This window comes from Mustelus asterias, chromosome 5 (genome assembly GCF_964213995.1).
Source record: "Mustelus asterias chromosome 5, sMusAst1.hap1.1, whole genome shotgun sequence".
Classification (NCBI taxonomy): Eukaryota; Metazoa; Chordata; class Chondrichthyes; order Carcharhiniformes; family Triakidae; genus Mustelus; species Mustelus asterias.
The window spans coordinates 111691044-111711320 of record NC_135805.1 but is presented as its reverse complement, the minus strand read 5'-3'; the positions used below and the strand labels follow the sequence as shown (position 1 = coordinate 111711320).

The following is a 20277-nucleotide window of genomic DNA, read 5'->3' as shown; positions in this document are numbered from 1 at the left end:
AGGAAACCCACGCAGACACGGGGAGAATGATCAGACTCTGCACTGACAAAGTCACCCAAGTCGGGAATTGAACCTGGGTCTCTGGCGCTGTGAGGCAGCAGTGCTAACTACTGTGCCGCCCACGATTACATCTAAAAAAAAGAATCACTAACAGTTTATTCTTTCCTGACAATAGATACTAGTGTGTGTTTCATAGGTTTGGATACATCTGGGAGCCTATGAGGGCTGCCGGATAGGTAAACACCGTCTCTCAGTGCCACACCAGGTATTTCTACAAAGGGATTGGGAACTTATTAAAGTACTTCTGGAATAAGTAATAACTATTGTGATTCGTTAGCATGAATAATTTCCAATAACCTTTCACCTGAGAACCATTTTTTTTGGTGGGGGTTGGGGGAGGAGTAGAGGGAACCGCAAATGAAAATTCCAAAGGTACGAGAATTAAAACAAAAAATTCTGCATACCAGTCAAAAACCATTATCCAAACTTTGGAAAAAAAATTCCAGAGGCATGCTCAACAGACCAGCAGGATATGTGATATATCAGTAGAGCTTTATTTTACCTTTCAAATAAATCTCTGCGAGTGGAGTTGATGGCACTGTCAACACTATGAATAGCTTCTTTGATTGAGGACTCGACAAAAGTGTCTCCACTTCGAACAATGTCTGGGACTGGTGGGATAAGCGGGAGTTAGACATGACTGAGGCATTTTAGGCAACATTTTAATTTTGCATCAACAACAGTAGGTTTTCCCCTTCGAATAAAAGCTTCCACACATTCACTCCAAAAATGCTAACGGCTGCATATTTTGGGCTATTTATTTTAACGTAACACATAACCTTCACTGTAGTCAAGCTGCGACCCTGAGGGGACGATCCAGGCCTTGGTTTTTAACTCATAAATATTCAAATGAAAAAATACAAAACTTAGTAAAGACACCAAATCAAAAAGGGAATGGAATGGCAAGGAAGTGCTTACGGCATCCATGTGTTTCGCTAGCGTGGTGAACAAAATGGAAAAAAAATCATCTGGATGGTCTCATCAACTAATGTTAGTAATATCATAACCAGCAAGCCCATTTATTAAACTCACCAACCACAGTCAACAGCATACTAGCAGCAGAATGATCAATGCTGTTCCTGGCAATGCATTCATATCGTCCTTGATCTGCAGGTCCAACATCGCGAATTGAAAGAAATCCCTCAGGGCTAAGGTGGAATTTTCCACTCTCCGTAATCTGAATTCCATCCTATATTGAAAACATTGCGTCACTAATGTATACTTACACAGCCCTGACAGGGCCTGCATTCTTTCAGCTAATGTTTTGATATAACTTAGCAGATTATCGACTGACAGCTTCTGCAGGTTAGAGGCACTCAACATGCAATGGTAGATTTGTATTTTTTGACTGAACCAAGGCTTGCTAAATGTGTAAAGCCAGATTAATGACCACTTCAGGTTTAGGGCTGCAAAAGTGAGGAAATATATTCGACTGAAATTTTCCAGTATAACAGCGTTACCAGGATATACACAGCAAAATTACTGCACCAGATCACTGCTAAATGGTAACAAGGCTAAAAGTATGCAAATATAAATAACTAACAAAGTTGGTTATTATTAGTTAACTCTCAAAATTTAGTGACTTATTTAATTAAAAATCTTGCACGTAGCAGGCCTCCCTGACATTAAACCTCAAAGCATTGTCTCAGAGGCAACACACCATAAAAACATGTCATATCTCGAGGTCCACGACTCTGAACGCCATGCTTCCATATTTCGGCAGAAAATTCATAACTCATTCAAATCATCATTAGTGGCTCAATTGATAAATGGATAAGTTAAGTATTCAAATGATTAAATGCAAACAAAATCAAGCAGTATCAGTCTGAAATGCAAGACATTCTTTTCCTAGAGCTACCATTTCTGAGTAATGAGCAGTACCACAGATACGATCAAGTTGGTCAAATTAATTCCTCAAAACTGTTTCCTTTCATCATCTTCCTCTCTCTCTTGAGACTGGTGTACACAGGTAACATCAACATTTATAACAGAACATCTAATAACTTACCTTCAAATGACTTGCATAACTCTGGAAAAAGGCACCAATACCCAAAAAATTTTTTTTAAAAGGAATCCTTAACAGTGCAGAAGGAGGACACTTGGCCCATTGAGCCTGTACCAACAACAATCCCACGCAGGCCCTATCCCTGCAACTCCATGCATTTAACCTGTTAATCCCCCTGACACTAAGGGGCAATTTAACATGGCCAATCCACCCAGGTCCCTAGTGCTGTGAGGCAGCAGTGATAACCACTATGCCACCTCTTGTATTTATATAGTGGCTTTCACGACCAGAGGACACTCCAAAGGGCATTTAGTCAAGAAAGTACAATCCTTGGGGGGAGGGTGTGGCAAAGTCATGCATCTTCACAAGGATCCCTATGGCACGTGCCACAACCAGGCCATGCAGTGAAAGCTTTTAGGACAGAATCAATTGGGCATGACAGGACCTCAAGTGGCCCATAGGAAGGCAAGCCTTCCCCATTGCTGGTAAAATTGTGGTGAAGGGGCAGGCAGATGGGCAGCGAGCAGGGCATTCATGGCATTATACAGCCACAGCCCACCCCACCTTCCCCCCAGCCCCCGTCCAGTCCCCCTGTCCCGTCCTGCCTGCAATTCCACTGCTGGGAGCCCTTGGAACAGAGGTTGAATCTGTAACTTTGAGGCAAGAGTGCTATCAATTGAGCCACAACTTACTTCACCATTTTTGAATAACAAATGTCCCTTGGTCTTGACTGCAGCCTAGAACATTCATGTGGATTTGGAGAGGGGGGAGGGAAAGGGGAGAGAGAGAGAGAAAGAAAGACAGACCTAGACCAGAGGAAGTAGAAAAGCTGAAAAAAATAATTATGCATTGTGAGAGTTAGTATTAAACTTCCTCTGAACAAATCAAAGAGCTCCTTGACAAACTATGTCACATGACAACCACATGGAAAAACATTAAGTTCCAGCTCCTGATGAGAAATTCCGTACAGGAAAGAAAGGTATGATCTGATGTTCAGTACTCATCCCACTTTGAAGAAATTACAACACCCAGATTGTATTGTGACAAATAGAGAGGGACCCGAGAGGCAACTGTGCGGTGGGAGCACAGGAAAAACGATCCACCGTTTAAGCCATTGATTAAAAGTTCTATTCTAATGGTGTATTGGGGATAGGATTTGTCTCAGGTCGCTGAAAGACAGATATGTGTACTGCAGGGTTGTTTATGACATGGTTTGATATTGACTTCAGCCACTGTAGTCATAGTCAAATCAACCATAGTAAATGATTTGAGCAGATGCTGGTTAGTGGAGGCCTGAAGTAGGGAAAACCATTCCTGGGCAGTGTTATTATCATAGTCGTTTCAGGAAGAATCAAAAAGTCCACTGTTGAATGCAAAAAGTAGAAAAATATATATTTCCTTATCATGAAAATTATAGGAGGAGGAGAAACTGCAAGGTCGAGTAAAATGAAATAGTTTTGTCATGTAGATAACTAGGATGATGAGGGTTAAGGATGAAGAATGCTTGTATGTTACGCACGTTTGGCAAAAGAAGAAATCAAGAGGATTAAGAGATACATTACTGTGTCTTTGAAGCTTTCAAACTGCCCAAGTGCACTGCAATAGACTTTTCCATTACTGCATACTCCTATGTACCAACCTAGCAATAGGATAAGGCCAGTTAGCTTTTCGAGCCCATTTTATCCAAGTAAATCATGGAGAATTGTCATCATCACTCCTTTTATATATCTTAATACACTTAGTCAAGAGAAAAATCTATCAATCTCACTTTTGATTTTTTTTCTATTGACCTCGCCTCAACAGCTTATTTGGGGAGAATTCCAGATTTTTAAAATAATATTTTGCATGAAGAATTAATTCCTGACATCATCCCTGAAAAGCCTTGTTCTAATTTTCAGGTTGTGGCCCCTTGTTCTGGACAACCCACTGGGGGAAATAAATTATTTTTATTTACGCGACTGAATTCTTTTATCATCTTCAATAACTCAATTAGATCAATCCATAATCTTGATTACTGAAGGGAAAACTATCCTAGTCTATGCAACCTGTTCTTACAAGCTAACAAAGAACAGTACAGCACAGTAACAGGCCCTTCGGCCCACCAAGCCTGCACCGATCATGTTGTCCTACCTAGACCAACTGCCTGCATCCCTCTATACCCTGCCTGTTCATGTGCCTATCCAGATAAGTCTTAAATGTCGCTAACATATCTGCCTCCACCACCTCACTTGGCAATGCATTCCAGGCTCCTACCACCCTCTGTGTAAAAATCTTTTCCTGAGCATCTCTGCTGAACCTTTTCCCCCCTTACCTTGAACTTGTGCTCCCTCGTGATTGTCATTTCTGCCCTTGGAAAAATTTCCAACTGTTCACCTTATCTATGCCCCTCATAATTTTATAAAGTTCCATCAGGTCACTCCTCAGCCTCCGTCTTTCCAGGAAGAACAATCCCAGTATATTCAATCTCTCTTCATACCTAATACCTTCCATGCCAGGCAACATTCTGGTAAATCTTTTGTGTACTCCCCCTCCTGGCTCCACATTCTTCTGGTAGTGTAGTGACCAGAATTGGACACAGTATTCCAAATGTGGCCTAACCAACGTTTTATATAACTGTAACGTAATTTGCCAACTTTTATACTTGATGCCCCGGTCAATGCAGGCAAGCAAGCCACATGCTTTCTTCACTACCTTTTCCACTGTACTGCCACTTTTAAGGATCTGTTGACCTGTACTCCCAGATCTCTCTGTGTGTCTATGCTTCTGATGGTTCTGCCATTCATTTTGTAGCTCCCACCTGAATTGGATCGAACAAAATGCATCACCTCACATTTGTAACCCTTATAACCCTTTTAGCTCCAATATCATTTTTGTAAATCTGCACTGCACGCCTTCCAAAGGCAATGTATTCCCCGAGGCGTGAACTCCAGAACTAAATTTAGTATTCCAGACATGATCAAACAAGGGCTTTATGAAACTGTAACAACTCTCCCACCCTTCTTGACATGAAACCCTAAATCATTTTCGTCCTTCCAGCTTCCTATCATCCAACATGTAAACATCTAAGTAAAACCCAGGATCTACAACGCATAGAATCATAGAATCCTACAGTGCAGAAGGAGGCCATACAGCCCATCGAGTCTGCACCGACTACAATCCCACCCAGGTCCTATCCCCATAACCCCATACATTTACCCTCGCTGGTTCCCCTGACATTAAGGGGCCAATTCACCTAACCCGCACATCTTTGGACTCTGTGGGAGGAAACCGGAGCACTCGGACACGGGGAGAATGTGCAAACTCCACACAGACAGTGACCCAAGCTGGGAATTGAACCCGGGTCCCTGGAGCTGCTAATAACCTCTGTATGTCTATCAGGCAGAATGCTCAGCAATAGCATTCAGAGTAAATATGCTGCCACATGATGATTTTAGTTTCATTTTTACGAGTAAGGCCATCTCTAATGCATGAGGCCTTTAGAAAAGGTATTTTTTTTAAAAAATGTGGCTTGGTTTACCTCAACAAACAGCTTTTATCAAGGTTCGCAATTACCTTACTCCAGGTTACAGTTGGTTCAGGTTCACCCAGAGAACTGCAGGGAATCTGCACATCAGACCCAGCTGCCACGGTCAGATCAGCTGGGATGTTCGTAATGACCAGTGTTACTGATGGTCCCAATAAGGAAAGGAAAAAAAAAGAATGTTGTTACGGTGATCCAAACAGAAGAAGTTAGGAATTTTACTGTGATATTTTCTTCCTGAAGTGACCCAACATCTGTGCCCAACAAGATAAGACAGCCAAAACTTTCCAAACTTGTTCTGCAGATTGATTCCTATCTGGTTGGCCTTGGTTCTATCGTATTCTTTGCCTCATGGCTTTTGCTGAGGTTGGGAATATACATATTGCAATTCACCAGAAATCACTGCTGTGGGATGGGCTGAATGGTCTATTCTTGTCCATCACTGTTGGTATATTCTATCTAATTCTATAGAGGACTCGGAATTCAGATTTCAATTCAAGAATCCATTTGACCCAAATGTCTTTTCTTAGCGCAACAACATTAAATGTAAAAGGAGCAAACACAAGGGCCAACAAAACAGAGCAAACATCATTTTTCTTACTAAGTTGGCACTAAGGTTTTCAAACAAAAATGGTTTAACAAAAAGTTCCTTTACAGTTAATTACATTAATTTGTGACTCATTTTGTAGCAGTGGATCTGAAGAGTACCTCGGCGTTGTACAGTTAGCTGGACTGCAACTCGAAGAGCACCAACAATGTTATCAGCTTGACATTCGTACTGTCCCTCGTCATGAAGGGCAACTCTGGAAATCCTCAGTGTCCCTGTGGATAGGACCATATGCCGCCTGTCCCCAGGAAGTGGACTGCCTATAAGCCAAAGAGGATTTCTATTACACTTCAAGAACTAAGCAGATTTCTGTGACCAGCGTGGCAATACTGTTTGCACAAGATTTAAAAAAAACACAACACTAAGTCAGCCCATTTATTACTCGAAGAGACATATGTCAACAATATCAGCAACACATGGGTTTATGGAGTGTGTGTGGTGACCCAAGCAATTTAGTCGAGGCCAATAATTCCCATACCCAAAGTGTGTAAACATACAAAACCAGTGGGTTCCTGTTATAGATGGTGTGGGGAGAGAAACAAAAGGATAATTGATGCCTCCTCTGGGATAACGATCTGTGGCTGAAAACAGACACACGTGCAAATTATTCCCTTCTGATCTTTGTCTGCTGGATGAAGTGAAAGTAAACTCTGCACAAAAATTTCAAACTAGCACTTCACAATTTGCAATTGACATTGCAAACTGGGGGAAAAAAAAGCAGCAAATTATTTCAACGCACCATCCAGGACAAAAGCAAAGCAATTTAGCCAAACAATAAAGACAGAATCAAAAGATAACAATTAGTTCTCAAAGCCCCAGTCATATTAAACACTCATTAGCTTACATGAACAGAATACTAAATCCCTCAGTCAGCAAAATCAAATTCAAGATTTTCTGTTTAGCTATGATAAACACAACTCAGTACATTGGGCACAGGCTTTATTCTACAGAGCAAGCAAGCAAATGAGATCTGCCCACAATCCAACAGCTGACATCAGACACAATGATGAATTGAATTTGTTTTTGTTCGGACAGAGTTGCTTAGCCCAAACTCAAGCTTGACTTTAGACTGCAAGTTATCTCGGTGCATCCTACTACCTCCTTTAGTCCATGCTATAGCTGGAGCAGGATTTCCCTCGGCCTCACAATGGAAATCCACAGCCTGGCCCTCGACAACAGTTTGATCTTGTGGCAGGACGGTAAATTGCGGTGGAGCTATAGATAAAAAGAAAGTGGCAGATTAAAAAGAACACAACTTTAATACATACATACTAGACTAGAATAATACATACATACATAGAATGAAATGAAATAATTTAAATGTTAGAAAGGAATTTTAAAAAACCCAGGCAAACAATGCATTCCGAGAAGGATGGAATTGAAAACCAAGAAAGTTGTGTGGTGCATACAAAACCTTGGATGAGCCAGACTTGGAGCACTATGAACAATTCTGGGCTCCATATTATTACTAAGGATATAGATCATAGAATCCCGACAGTGCAGAAGGAGGTCATTGAGTCCATCGAGTCTGCACCGACTCAGACAGATAATCCTACCCAGTCCACCCACCCGCCGCCCTATCCCTGTAACCACACGCATTTACCCCACTAATGCCCCTAACCTACACATCTTGGGACACCAAGGGGCAATTTAGCATGACCAATCCACCTAACCTGCATATCTTTGGACTGTGGGAGGAAACCGGAGCACCTGGAGATGCAGACACGGGGAGAACGTGTAAACTCCACACAGACAAGACAGTGACCCAAGACTGGAATCAAACGTGGGTCCCTGGAGCTGTGAGGCAGCAGTGCTAACCACTATGCCACCAACTGCACTGGAGATGCTATGGAGAAGGTGCAAAATGGATTTATTAGAACTATGCCAGGACTAAGAGGTTATACCCTATAGGAAAAATTGAACAAGCTTTTGGGGCTTTTGACTGAGGAGTGGTCTGATAGAAATCTTTAAGATAATAGAATATTTCAATCGAGTAGACATAGAGGACATGTTTCCATTTGTTGATGAGATAAGAACTTGAAGGGATAAATATGTGATATCCATAAATCCAACACAGAGAATTCAGGAGACACATCTTTGCACAGAGTGTGGTTAGAATGGGATACTTCGTTACAAGGACCAGTTGGGGTGAATAGCATAGGCGCCTTTAAAGAGAAACTAGATAAACATATGAGAAAGGGATAGAAGAATATGTTGGTGAGGTTAGATGAAGAAGGCTAGAACACCTGTGTTGCCTATTGAGCAGAATGGGTTGTTCTGGTTCTATGAAAACGATGACTGGGATTTTCTGCTCCTGTTCACGTAAAGTGGGTTCAGCAATGGGAGCAGCATATATCAGGAGAACTGGAAGGTCATGTTTAACATTGGCGTAAATGAGTGACGTGATTATCCCTGCTCCTCATCAGTGACAGGTTGTTTATTATTCATTATAATAAATTACCATATCATTATCAGGCCCCTACATCAGAAACATTCTCCCCCACCTCCCCTTCCCCCGCCCGTCACAAAATCCATCCATGGTGCCATGACTACAGAAATCACAACGTCACCCACGGCTTGCACCTGGCAAGCAGATCTCAGGTAACTGAGATGCTCAGGAGGGAGGGGGTCATATCTGGGGGAAGCGCCCGGGATGAAATGCTTCGCTCGCTCTGCATTGGAGCAGCTTTTAAAAATGGCGTCCCGATCCTTTGCTGTCTAAGTTGCAAGTGGGGCGGGCAAATCAGATGCCGCCCCACCAGCGATACATTATGGGACCCGATCCTTGAAGGTTTTATTTCCAACCTCCCATCCAAAGTACTGCACCATGCAGCGGCGAAAGCCGCCATTGCGGTAAGCTTCAACGCTGCTTTTCCTGTCCACCATTGACCTTTGCCAATTTGCAGGAACCTCTCGCCCTCTGTAACTACATACATTGAAAGAGATATAAAGTATCACGGCTCAGATGGATCTAAACACGTCCTAAATTGATAAATATCTGCTCTCTAAATGGTAGAACGGCACTTCTATCACATACCTTTAATTATGATGAATGCATTTGCTTGAATGGAGTCCTGATTGTTGTTTGCATGACAGGTATATTGCCCACCATCTGCTTGTACCACGTTCTGTATATAGAGTCCTCCTGAGGAAGTTATGGTATAGCGAGGATCCAGGGGTAAGGGAGACCCATCACTTCTCGTCCAGGTGATCCGTGGCTGAGGGTTTCCTGTTGCACTACATTCCAAAGTAACACTTTCACCGACCAATACTTCTGTGTTTTGTGGTTGAATTACAAAAGCAGGCAGAGCTATTTAAGAAAGAAGAAAAAAAAACATCAAATTCATTTAAAACGGACTTCATACTAAGTTAATATTTTGTACAATCGAATCAATATGTACACCCTGAACTTAGAAAGCTTGTGATTCCAAATAAACTTTCTGGTTGTATCACAGCTTAGTATGGCTCCTGCTCTGCCCAAGACTGCAAGAAACTACAAAACATCGTGAATGTAGCCCAATCTATCACGCAAACCAGCCTCCCATCCATTGACTCTGTCTACACTTCCTGATGCCTCAGCAAAGCAGCCAGCATAATTAGGGATCCCACGCATCCCGGACATTCTCTCTTCCACCTTCTTCCTTCGGGATTAAGATACAAAAATCTGAGGTCACGTACCAACCGACTCAAGAACAGCTTCTTCCCTGCTGCTGTCAGACTTTTGAATGGACTTACCTTGCATTAAGTTGATTTTTCTCTACACCCTAGCTATGACTGTAACACTACATTTTGCATTCTCTCGGTTTCCTTCTCTATGAATGGTATGTTTTGTCTGTATAGCGCGCAAGAAACAATACTTTTCACTGTATGTTAACACATGTGACAATAATAAATCAAATCAAACCTGTTGGACTTTAACCTGGTGTTGTGGGACTTCTTACTGTGCCCACCCCAGTCCAATGCCGGCATCTCCACATCATTGAAAAGGAGAATAGTGAGTCAAAGACTAGCATTTTAAATTTAAATAAGGGCAACTGTGTGGCATGAAAGCTGAGCTAGCTGATATGAACTGGAGTACGAAGCTCAAGGGGAGATGAATAGATGAGCAGTGGCAGACATTTAAGGGGATATTTCAGAATACTCAGTATGCATATTCCTACCATAGTTAACCAAAGAAGTTAAGGAAAGCATCAAATTTAAGGAAAAAGCATTTAATTGCACAAAGGTGAGTAGCAGGGCAAGTGATTGCTCAGAATATAAAGAATGGTAGAGAATGACTAAGAAGTTAATTAGGAGAAGGAAATTAGAGTATGAGAGGAAGATGGCTAGGAATGTACAAACAGATAGCAAGAGTTTCTACAGGCATTTAAAAAGAAAAGGAGCAAGCAAAGTGAGTGTTGGCTTTCTAGAGTGAGAGAATGGGGAGCTAATAGATAGATAACTATAGGCCGGTTAGCTTAACTTGTGTAGTAGGGAAAATGCTTGAATCTGTCATCAAGGAAGAAATAGCGAGACAAATGGATATAAATAGTCCCATTGGTAAAATGCAGCATGGGTTCATGAAGGGAAGGTCATGTTTGACTAATTTGGTAGAATTCTTTGAGAACATTACATGTGCAGTGGACAATGGGGAACCTGTGGGTGTGGTGTATCTGGATTTCCAGAAGGCATTTGACAAGGTGTCGCACCAAAGACTGCTACATAAGATAAAGGTGCACGGTGTTACGGGTAATGTATTAGCATGGATAGAGGATTGGTTAACTAACAGAAAGCAAAGAGTGGGGGTAAATGGGTGTTTTTCTGGTTGGCGATCAGTGACTCGTGGTGTGCCTCAGGGATCAGTGTTGGGACCACAATTGTTTACGATTTACATGGATGATTTGGAGTTGGGGACCAAGTGTAGTGTGTCAGAATTCGCAGATGACACTAAGATGGGTGGCAGAGCAAAGTGTGCAGAGGATGCTGAAAGTCTGCAACGGGAGAATAGATAGTCTAAGTGAGTGGGCAAGGGTCTGGCAGCTGGAGTACAATGTTGGTAAATGTGAGGTCATCCATTTTGGTAGGAATAACAGCAAAATGGACTATTATTTAAATGGTAAAAAATTGCAGCATGCTGCTGTGCAGAGGGACCTGGGTGTCCTTGTGCAGGAATCACAAGGAGTTAGTTTGCAGATGCAGCAGGTAGTTAAGAAGGCAAATGGAATTTTGTCCCTCATTGCTAGAGGGATGGAGTTTAAAAACAGCGAGGTTATGTTGTAGCTGTATAAGGTGCTAGTGGGGCCACACCTGGAGTACTGTGTACAGTTTTGGTCTCCTTACTTGAGAAAGGATATACCGGCACTGGAGGGGGTGCAGAGGAAATTCACTAGGTTGATTCCGGAGTTGAGGGGGTTGGCTTATGAGGAGAGACTGAGTAGACTGGGGCTATACTCATTGGAATTCAGAAGAATGCGAGGAGATCTTATAGAAACATATAGGATTATGAAGGGAATAGATTAGAAGCAGGGAAGTTGTTTCCACTGGCGGGTGAAACTAGAACTAGGGGGCATAGCCTCAAAATAAGGGGAAGCAGATTTAGGACTGAATTGAGGAGGAACTTCTTCACGCAAAGGGTTGTGAATCTGTGGAATTCCCTGCCCAGTGAAGCAGTTAAAGCTACCTCATTGAATGTTTTTAAGGCAAGGATAGGGATTGGCCATGCTAAAATTGCCCCTTAGTGTCCTGAGATGCGTAGGTTAAAGGGATTAGTGGGTAAATATGTAGGGATATGGGGGTAGGGTGAGATTGTGGTCGGTGCAGATTCGATGGGCCAAATGGCCTCTTTCTGTACTGTAGGGATTCTATGATCTTATTGAATGGCGGAGCAGGCTTGAGGGGCCAGATGGCCTACTCCTGCTCCTAGTTCTTATGTTCTTATAAGGAAATGACATAAGTATACAAATATTTTGCCTCTATTTTACAAAAGACATTCCAGTCATAGCTGTAAATCATTAGGTGAAAGGGGGAGAGGAACTTGGTGAAGTTATAATCACCAGGGAAGCCTTACTGAGTAAACTGATGAAGCTATGGATGGACAAGTCTCAGGGTGGGGACACCTTTCTTTATAATAAGCTAGCTGTCCCCACAGGGATCCTGACATCTATAACTAATTCTGAAAACTTGCACACCACACGATCATGTACTGTGAATCTTTGAGCTTCCAAAACAGAATTTCATCATATATCAAATAATTCTGTACAGTCTACTGAATGGAAACTTAAAGCCCCAAAACTTCAATGTTGCTCCCAGTGTAGAGTGTTGAAGGACGTGTAGATTTTAGAATTAGGTGTATAGGTGAAGCTGTCTGATTTTTTAATGCAACTGTTATGAACTCTTTGCTCAGAAACTCCCACAAATTCAGTATCCAATGCAAGGAAAAGCAGACCTATCGTCTTACTCTGGCTTTATGAATGGTGGTTCCACTATACCCACAAAGACCTACAGTCTCAACGATACTTGTATTGAGGGTCAGTTGATTTCTAACAGAAACCCCAAAGGAAAGTTTTCATGATTAAGAAATGTTATGCTGGTTAAAGCATTTTAGACAAAGGAGAATTGTCAACTATCACGTACAGCACAGTTCAGGAGATCTGATTTTCCACAGAAGATAAATAGGTTTTGAAGCAGGCACTTCATTTATCAATGGCAGGAACTCTACCTATCTACCCAGTACCAGTTCAAACTATTGCGCCAGTCGAGAGAGAAAACACTTCAAATTCACCTACCTGCTTATCTAGTTAATGCCTCCAGGCTTCAGGTCTCAAGTCTTGCTGCCTGCAGCTCCCACTATTGGATCATTCCTTTTTGTAAAGCACAATAAAAGCACCTTTTCTCTCACTGCGCTGAATTCCTATAGTTAAGCACTCAGTCTCACTGCACTCAGTCTCGAGATGCATCTTTGTGTGACTTGCTTTGTGCATCTACCAAGCCTCCTGTATGTACACCAGCTCAAATTCCAGTGAGTTGAGTCAGAAATTGCTGGGTAGGGAACCAGTTCTATCTAATTAAATAGTGACTTGGCTTACCATTAGGACTATGAAACTACAACTTGCTGTAAGTTAAGTTAAATGCTAAATGCAAACTTGACTAGATTTTAGAAAGAGATCAGCCCTTAAGACTCCTTCACTTTGTAAAATCTTAAGAATTAATCATCCAGGTCTTGCTGCACTCAGTCTCCTGCTACACCTTTGTGTGACTTACTTTTCAGATTCCATCAAGATACAACTGATTGGGGATAAGTGCAGAGGTCACTCATGCATGATTACATATAAAATTCTTTGTGGGAGGGAAAAAGCTTTAAATGATTTCCAACATAGCCCACTCATGCCAAATTTTAGACGCAGCTGCTTGTTGAAAAGTTGCATCTGCTGCAAAAAAAATTTTCAACAATCAATCAAGGCTGAACTGTTCCCTGGAATTGAATAAACATCTGTGCCACAAAGCTTTGTAACTGCATGACTATGTAGTTTGGGGATTTCACAGGAGAAATTTTGTTGTCATATACAAGCTGTGGTTTTTGTCAAGGTACATTATGGTCTACGGCTCGGCCTGCCTGTGTATTTGAAGGCTGGGGGCTCATATCAAGGCCCTTTTGGGTGGGTGAACAGATAGTAATCGAGTAAAGAGCAAAGAGACAATAGTGAAAAAAAACAAGTACTTTTTTCTCCCTTACCCACACCAATGCCATTCCCACCATCCTAATACACACACATCATCCAATGGCAAGATTTAAAACAAGAAGGTTCACCTGGTATCTCAAAGTACCGAAGAATAACTTCAGGAGTTTTCACCTCCCCTGCTACATTTTTGGCCATGCATTGGTAGACACCTTGATCATCCTCTTGAGTATTCTGAATCATCAAAGTGCCATCATCCAGCAGGTTTAAGCGCGGGTTGTATTTCATATCTAACGCATTGCTGTAAGGGGGCAAAAGCATCCATCACCTAGTGATTGTAAATTTAAATAAAACTTTTAACAGTCGAATTTAAAGGATTTTAATTATTTTGGTGAAAAAAAACACAAAAGATGTGAAAGAGGCGAGAACTCGACCTCTGTTATTATTTGCCACTGCATAGAGTACACATGGTACCTGCATCTCTGAAGATTCAAACGTTAACTCTACTTCTCTCTCTCCACAGATGCTGTCAAATTTACTGAGCTTTTCCAGCACATTTTGTTTTTATTACACATGGTATTGATTCAAAACCTCCTTTGTGACTATATCTATACAAGCGCACTGGCTGATAACCATCATTACAGAAGTTAATTGAGTTATCCACAATTAACAAGCTCAGGAATTGCCAGCAATAATGTTTAAACAGTAACTCTCAAAGGGAAGCAATTTATTCAATTACTTTCCATTCATTTTAATTAGTGACATTTCCTTTCTGGGTAAAATTTGAGGGATGGTGATTCACATTTAAAACATCAGGTTAAAGATTGGTGCAGTCCAAAATGACTTCAAATATGTAAGCAATGGATCAAACAGATCAGTGGGATTGAAATAATTAAAACACATTTGGCTGAATAACTGCCACATATACAAACACAAAATTATACTGCATTTCATTTGTTTGTGATTTCCTATTTGTGCCAGGAAGTTCCATGTGTAAAGAGAGGAACCAAGTCTCAGCGTTTGTATTTGCCACTGGATGGAGTACACAGGATATCTGCACCTAGGGTGAAATAAAGTTCGATGACTTTTCCATAATCCAGTTGAGTTATTTAAATGACCATTTATTCTTCCAAATACATCACAGACTCTGGTATTTGCATCTTGACATGAGCACTGAGGCCTAGCCTTGTGTGTCAGTTATCAAATAACCTCAATTTCTCACAGGACTACCTTGTTTTGCAAATATGTTGAGTTCCATTAAAATGCTCCTGGGGTTACCAATCTGTTTACCTGCACTGGATTCATGACAGGAGAACCAAAGCAAATGGTTACAGAGAGATGAGGAAGTCGATGTTAGAAAACATTGGAAAAGGTTGGAATTCATTTTTGTTCATTGAAAAGAGTTGGCCAAAATACATGGGGAACTTGCACCTTGAAAAGTGTCAAGGGATCTGCTACAGATGGTGCCTTGATTAACATTGGATTTGAAAGATTGTTGCCTCTTGCAATGTAGAAGTCCCTCAGTGCTGCACGGAACTGTAGGTTATGCGCTGAAATCTGTAGAGCTAAACCCACAGATTTCACTCTCTAAGAGTGGCATCAACTGAGCAAAGTTGGCACTCATTTGTTTGAGATCAATTCTTCTGTCCGAAAGAGGACTGGACACAAGTGTTCCCATTAATAACTGCAGCACGTCTGGTTTATTTGAGCAGAGGTATATCATATTTGACACAACAAAAAGACAAAATTCTAAACTTTGGCCAAGATGGTGGGCCTGATTTTACCAAATCGCGGTACACTACCAGCCACAGCCATCTCTCTTGCTCTCTTGCCCCTGCAGGGAAGAGTAATCTGTGGCTGGTAGTGTACCAGTGATGGTGTATCCCTTTACAGGCCCAGCTTGGTCCTTCTCCAGTGTCTCCTCTTGGACTTGTACTGATCTTGTAGCCGGTTTTCATGCGGATCCACTGTGAAATCGGCCGGTTCTGCTTCATCCTGAAGGTTTTGTGGGATGGCATGGCCACAAGTCCACTCCGGCAGGAGGGATCAGCCACAGACTGGCAGCAGAACCCCCCCCTGACCAGAGGATGATACGTCACACACGCCCCCCCCCCCCCCGCCGGACCAGAGGATGATCTGGGTTCCGCCCCCCCTCCTCTTCTCCCCCCCGACCAGAGGGTGACCGTCAGAGAGCCGCTCTCTCCGCTTTCTGCTTTTTCTTTCTTTCGGGCCCGGGCGCGCTCTGTCAGATTTTTTTCGAACTGTGCATGCGCAGTTCAGAGCTCCAATCGGTCCGCCAGCTCTAAGCCCCGCCCACATCATGGATCGGGCCGGAGCCGGCAAAACGCGTATGGGCGCGCTGCAAAGAGGATTCCAGGCGCGGATCTATTTGACGCCCGGATTTGGCACTTAGGCTCAAAATGGTAAAATTCCCCCCGGTAGCTGAATTCCATTTGTACCATTCATTCCCTGGTCCCTCATTTTAATCTCAGCCCAATGCTGAATTTGAGCATAGATTAACTTTCCGGTGCATGGACATGGGTTTGAACTGCAATGCCAATCAAATGAAATGCATCATCAAGACTTACTTACTAACTGCCTTTTGTGCCTTGCATGAAAATAACCTATTTTCATCCTCCACCACATGGGGCAAGAAGAATACTTAGTCGTTGTAACATTATAAAAAAGCACCATATTTCAAGTAATTTTCCCCATCGTAAGTGGTAGCCGTTGTCACTGAATTATCAATGACACCCAACAAAGTAGATCAGCTATTGCTATTCTGCCAGGCTTCATAAAGTAACGGTGGGAACATTAGAGAGTTGAGCCAAGCCAAGCTTGGGAACTTTAGCTCTAATCACAGTGCGCACGACTGGGTTTATGACTGAGCTGCTTGTACACCATCATTTCAGACTTTCATTTTAATAACCATGTCAACAAAAAATGTTGTGCATCTACTTACTTGTTGCGCAGCCATATTATTTCAGGTTTTGGATTACCCTCAGCTCTGCAGGTAAAGTACACGGTGTTCCCAGATGTTACATCTGCATCCTGTGGCTGTGTTGTAATTCGTGGTTTCTCTATACAAATTGAGAACTAATTTTAAAATAGATTCCAATGTCAACAAGGGAAAAAGAGCATTTTGCACATTCACATTTATTTTAAAGTAGTTTACTTCTGATCTAAGCTATCATCCAATATTAAACTATCGGCAAAAAACTGTTCACCAAATGAAAAAAAGCCAACAACAAAACAAAAATCAGATCTTATAAATTTAAAGCCAGAGAGTGTATTCGCGGACCACTGTAAAATCCCAGCACTGTTAAAAGGTTCAAGGGTTTCAGTTCCATCAATGTTTCCCAATCTTAACTAAAACAAAAGATGTGCGGGTTAGGTTGATTGGCCAGGTTAAAAATTGTCCCTTAGAGTCCTGAGATGCGTAGGTTAGAGGGATTAACGGGTAAATATATGGGGGTAGGGCCTGGGTGGGATTGTGGTCGGTGCAGACTCGATGGGCCGAATGGCCTCCTTCTGCACTGTAGGGTTTCTATGATTTTCTATGAAAATGGCAGGAGCTAAAATCAAAGCAGCTTGAGGTTCTAAGAAAAGGCTGGCAACATTCCATTTGATGTTAAGGATAACACTGAAATCTCTCAACCAGTCTCTGGGCCTTTGGTACAGCAATTGAAATATAGGGAGATGGTGCAGCATATGGGAGAGCAAATGTGTTATGTCAATAGAACAGTGGAATATGGTCTGTGTCCATGATTCTCAGTACCACTGATTTGAAATCTTGTTCGCCTTATTGCAGGGCAACCCAAAGATCAATACTTCACCGCAGAGAAACGAAGCTGAATCCAGGAGAAATCCAACAACAATAAGTTGCATGTAAAATGGACTTTTTACATAGAGAAACTTCAGGAACACTGGCTGGAATTTTACTGTCCCGCCCATCACGGGAATTGGAGCGGGTGAGGGGCGGTCCATGGAAAGGTCTGTTGACCTCGCACAGGATTTTACGATTTCTGGACGAGCGAAACTGTAAATTCCCACCCACTGCCTTTCACGCTGGACAGTCAACTCCCCATCTCCCTCAAATCAAACCCCCAATCTCTCCCCCCCCCCCCCCACCCCAATCTCTCCCGAGTCTTCCCCCATAAACTGCAGTCACCCACCTGATCTCCCCCAACTAGGACCCCGGTGACTTTTCAGCATCACCCCAGTCTCCCCTGAGTCAAAGGCTGATCACTCCCAGTCAGAGCCACTACCCCAAGTCAATTCCCTTAATATGTGGAGCCACTCTGCAATCGCTGCACTCTTCTCTGAGCTCCCATCAGAGGTGTGCTCCTCCTCCAGGAAAAACATCCTGAGGCACTTCACAGAGCTTTTGTACGCTGAGCGATCCAGACAAGGACGATCAGCTGCTCACTTGTAGCAAGTTCGTAAAACATAATACTTAATGAGTCAGGAGCTCAGACTAAAACATGCCATTCACCCTCTAACATTCCATTGCTCTGATCCTGCTCCTTTCTCTCCACACTATTTTGGTGCTTGAACTTTCAGGTCCCTGGGGTCTGACCCACTGCAATTCCTTCCCTCAATTTCTCTTCTTTTTAAAGCCTCCCAATGCCCTTGGCTGGGATTTTCCTTTCCTGTTAGCGTCAGACGGGTTGAGGGACAGAGGAGCGGAAAATAGCGAGAGATAGTCAAAGTCACATTTTACGTCAGCGTGAAAGCTCGCTGCGATCCCCCCTCCCTCCCGTTTGCAAATCACAACTGGCTTTAAAAGGCATGCACCTGGCGAGCACTCCTCTGATGGGAGCTCAGAGATGAGCGCAGCGATTGCAGAGCGGCTCCATGTATTAAGGGAACTAACTTGGGGTAGTGTCTCTGACTGGGAGCGATCAACCTTTGACTCAGGACTGGGTGACACTGAAAGGTTACCGGGGGCTTAGTCAGAGGATACTGGGGTCCTAGTTGGGTGGAGATGAGGTGGGTGACTGCAGTTTACAGGGGAGACTCGGGAGAGATGGGACTGGCTGGGGGTGGGGGGGGGGGGGGGGTGAATTGGGGAAGACTCTGGGGGAGGGAAGACTGTCAAGCATAAAAGATAGCAGGCAGGATTTTACAGTCTCGGAAACCATAAAATCCCACCCAAGGTCAACAGATCTTTCCATGGTCCGCCCCTCGCCCACTCCGATTCCCGTGACGGGTGGGACAGTAAAATTCCGGCCAGAGTTCCTGAAGTTGCCTTCTGCTGCTTCTTAGAGGGGCCTCACGGAGGAAGGGAAGCCTGAGGGAGTGCGGTGGACGGGTGGGCACTCATCACGGACTGGTGGTTCCACTGGAAGGGGTGGAGGGGGGGGCCTGGAGGTGGGGTGTTGACAAGGGCAAAGATGTCAGTCATCATTACTCCATTGCAGCTGGGGCCATTCAGCTGTAACTCAATTTACTCAAACTGAGTTCCTCAAGTCTGGCCCCAGGGTGAGCACCAGCTGATCCTCCTCCTTGTGGGTGCCTGACGGCCCCTGACCTCCTCCTCGGAACACAAAGACAACTGAAGTGAGCTTGAGAAGCCCCATCATTCTCTGGCATTGGTATTGATGGATATCAGCAAGTGTCTACACCATGGTGGACATATCCTGCTGCACTGCATGAAGAAAACCTTGGACCAAGGACTCAAGGAGAGATTTTTTGGCACTCATCAATTCTTGGCAGTGTGTGTGGCTGGTATGGTCTGCTGATTGCAACACCGAGGTGATGGCGAGGTTGACAAATCAAAGGCTGCCTCATCAGCAATATGGTGTGGAACCCACGGATGAAAGTTTTCTGCACTACGCATCGCATGATATGGCGGGAAGAGCCATGACTGCTGTCGGTGGACTCGATGCTGCTTTCCCTTTGCCGACCTCGAGGAAAATCTCGCCTCATCTTTTTTCACCAAGCTTTTGGACACCCCTCCTAACCTAGCCCTTCCTGACTCAATAACCATTCTCCTCATGCTTATCTGTAACATCTTTAAAAGTTCCTACACTAAAGATGGCAAATGAATACAAGTTGAACAAGTATTTACAGGACAGCTTCAATACCGGTGAAGTTAGAGTTGCTGTTAAGTGACTGCATTATGTAACTCTGATTATGACAAACAACCAATCTCTGAAGGTTGCCACTCAAGTGGATAGAGCTGTGAAGAAGGCCTATAGTGTGTTAGCTTTTATTAACAGGGGGTTGGAGTTTAAGAGCCGTGGGATTATGCTGCAACTGTACAGGACCTTGGTGAGACCACATTTGGAATATTGTGTGCAGTTCTGGTCACCTCACTATAAGAAGGATGTGGAAGCGCTGGAAAGAGTGCAGAGGAGATTTACCAGGATGCTGCCTGGTTTGGAGGGTAGGTCTTATGAGGAAAGGTTGAGGGAGCTAGGGCTGT

At 43.2% G+C, this 20277-nt stretch overlaps 1 protein-coding gene across 5 annotated transcripts in view; it reads right to left on the bottom strand.

Moving 5' to 3' along the window:
- The window catches only part of pxdn (peroxidasin), a 248988-nt gene that overhangs the window by 45184 nt on the left and 183527 nt on the right, over positions 1-20277 (bottom strand). For all 5 annotated transcript variants that reach the window (XM_078213208.1, XM_078213210.1, XM_078213209.1 and 2 more), the window contains 8 exons: positions 16810-16927; positions 13979-14148; positions 9230-9502; positions 7291-7407; positions 6294-6452; positions 5618-5730; positions 1093-1249; positions 563-671 (listed from right to left, as the gene is read on the bottom strand). In XM_078213208.1, coding sequence (XP_078069334.1) covers positions 563-671; positions 1093-1249; positions 5618-5730; positions 6294-6452; positions 7291-7407; positions 9230-9502; positions 13979-14148; positions 16810-16927 — 1216 coding nt within the window. The remainder of the gene's footprint in view (positions 1-562; positions 672-1092; positions 1250-5617; positions 5731-6293; positions 6453-7290; positions 7408-9229; positions 9503-13978; positions 14149-16809; positions 16928-20277) is intronic.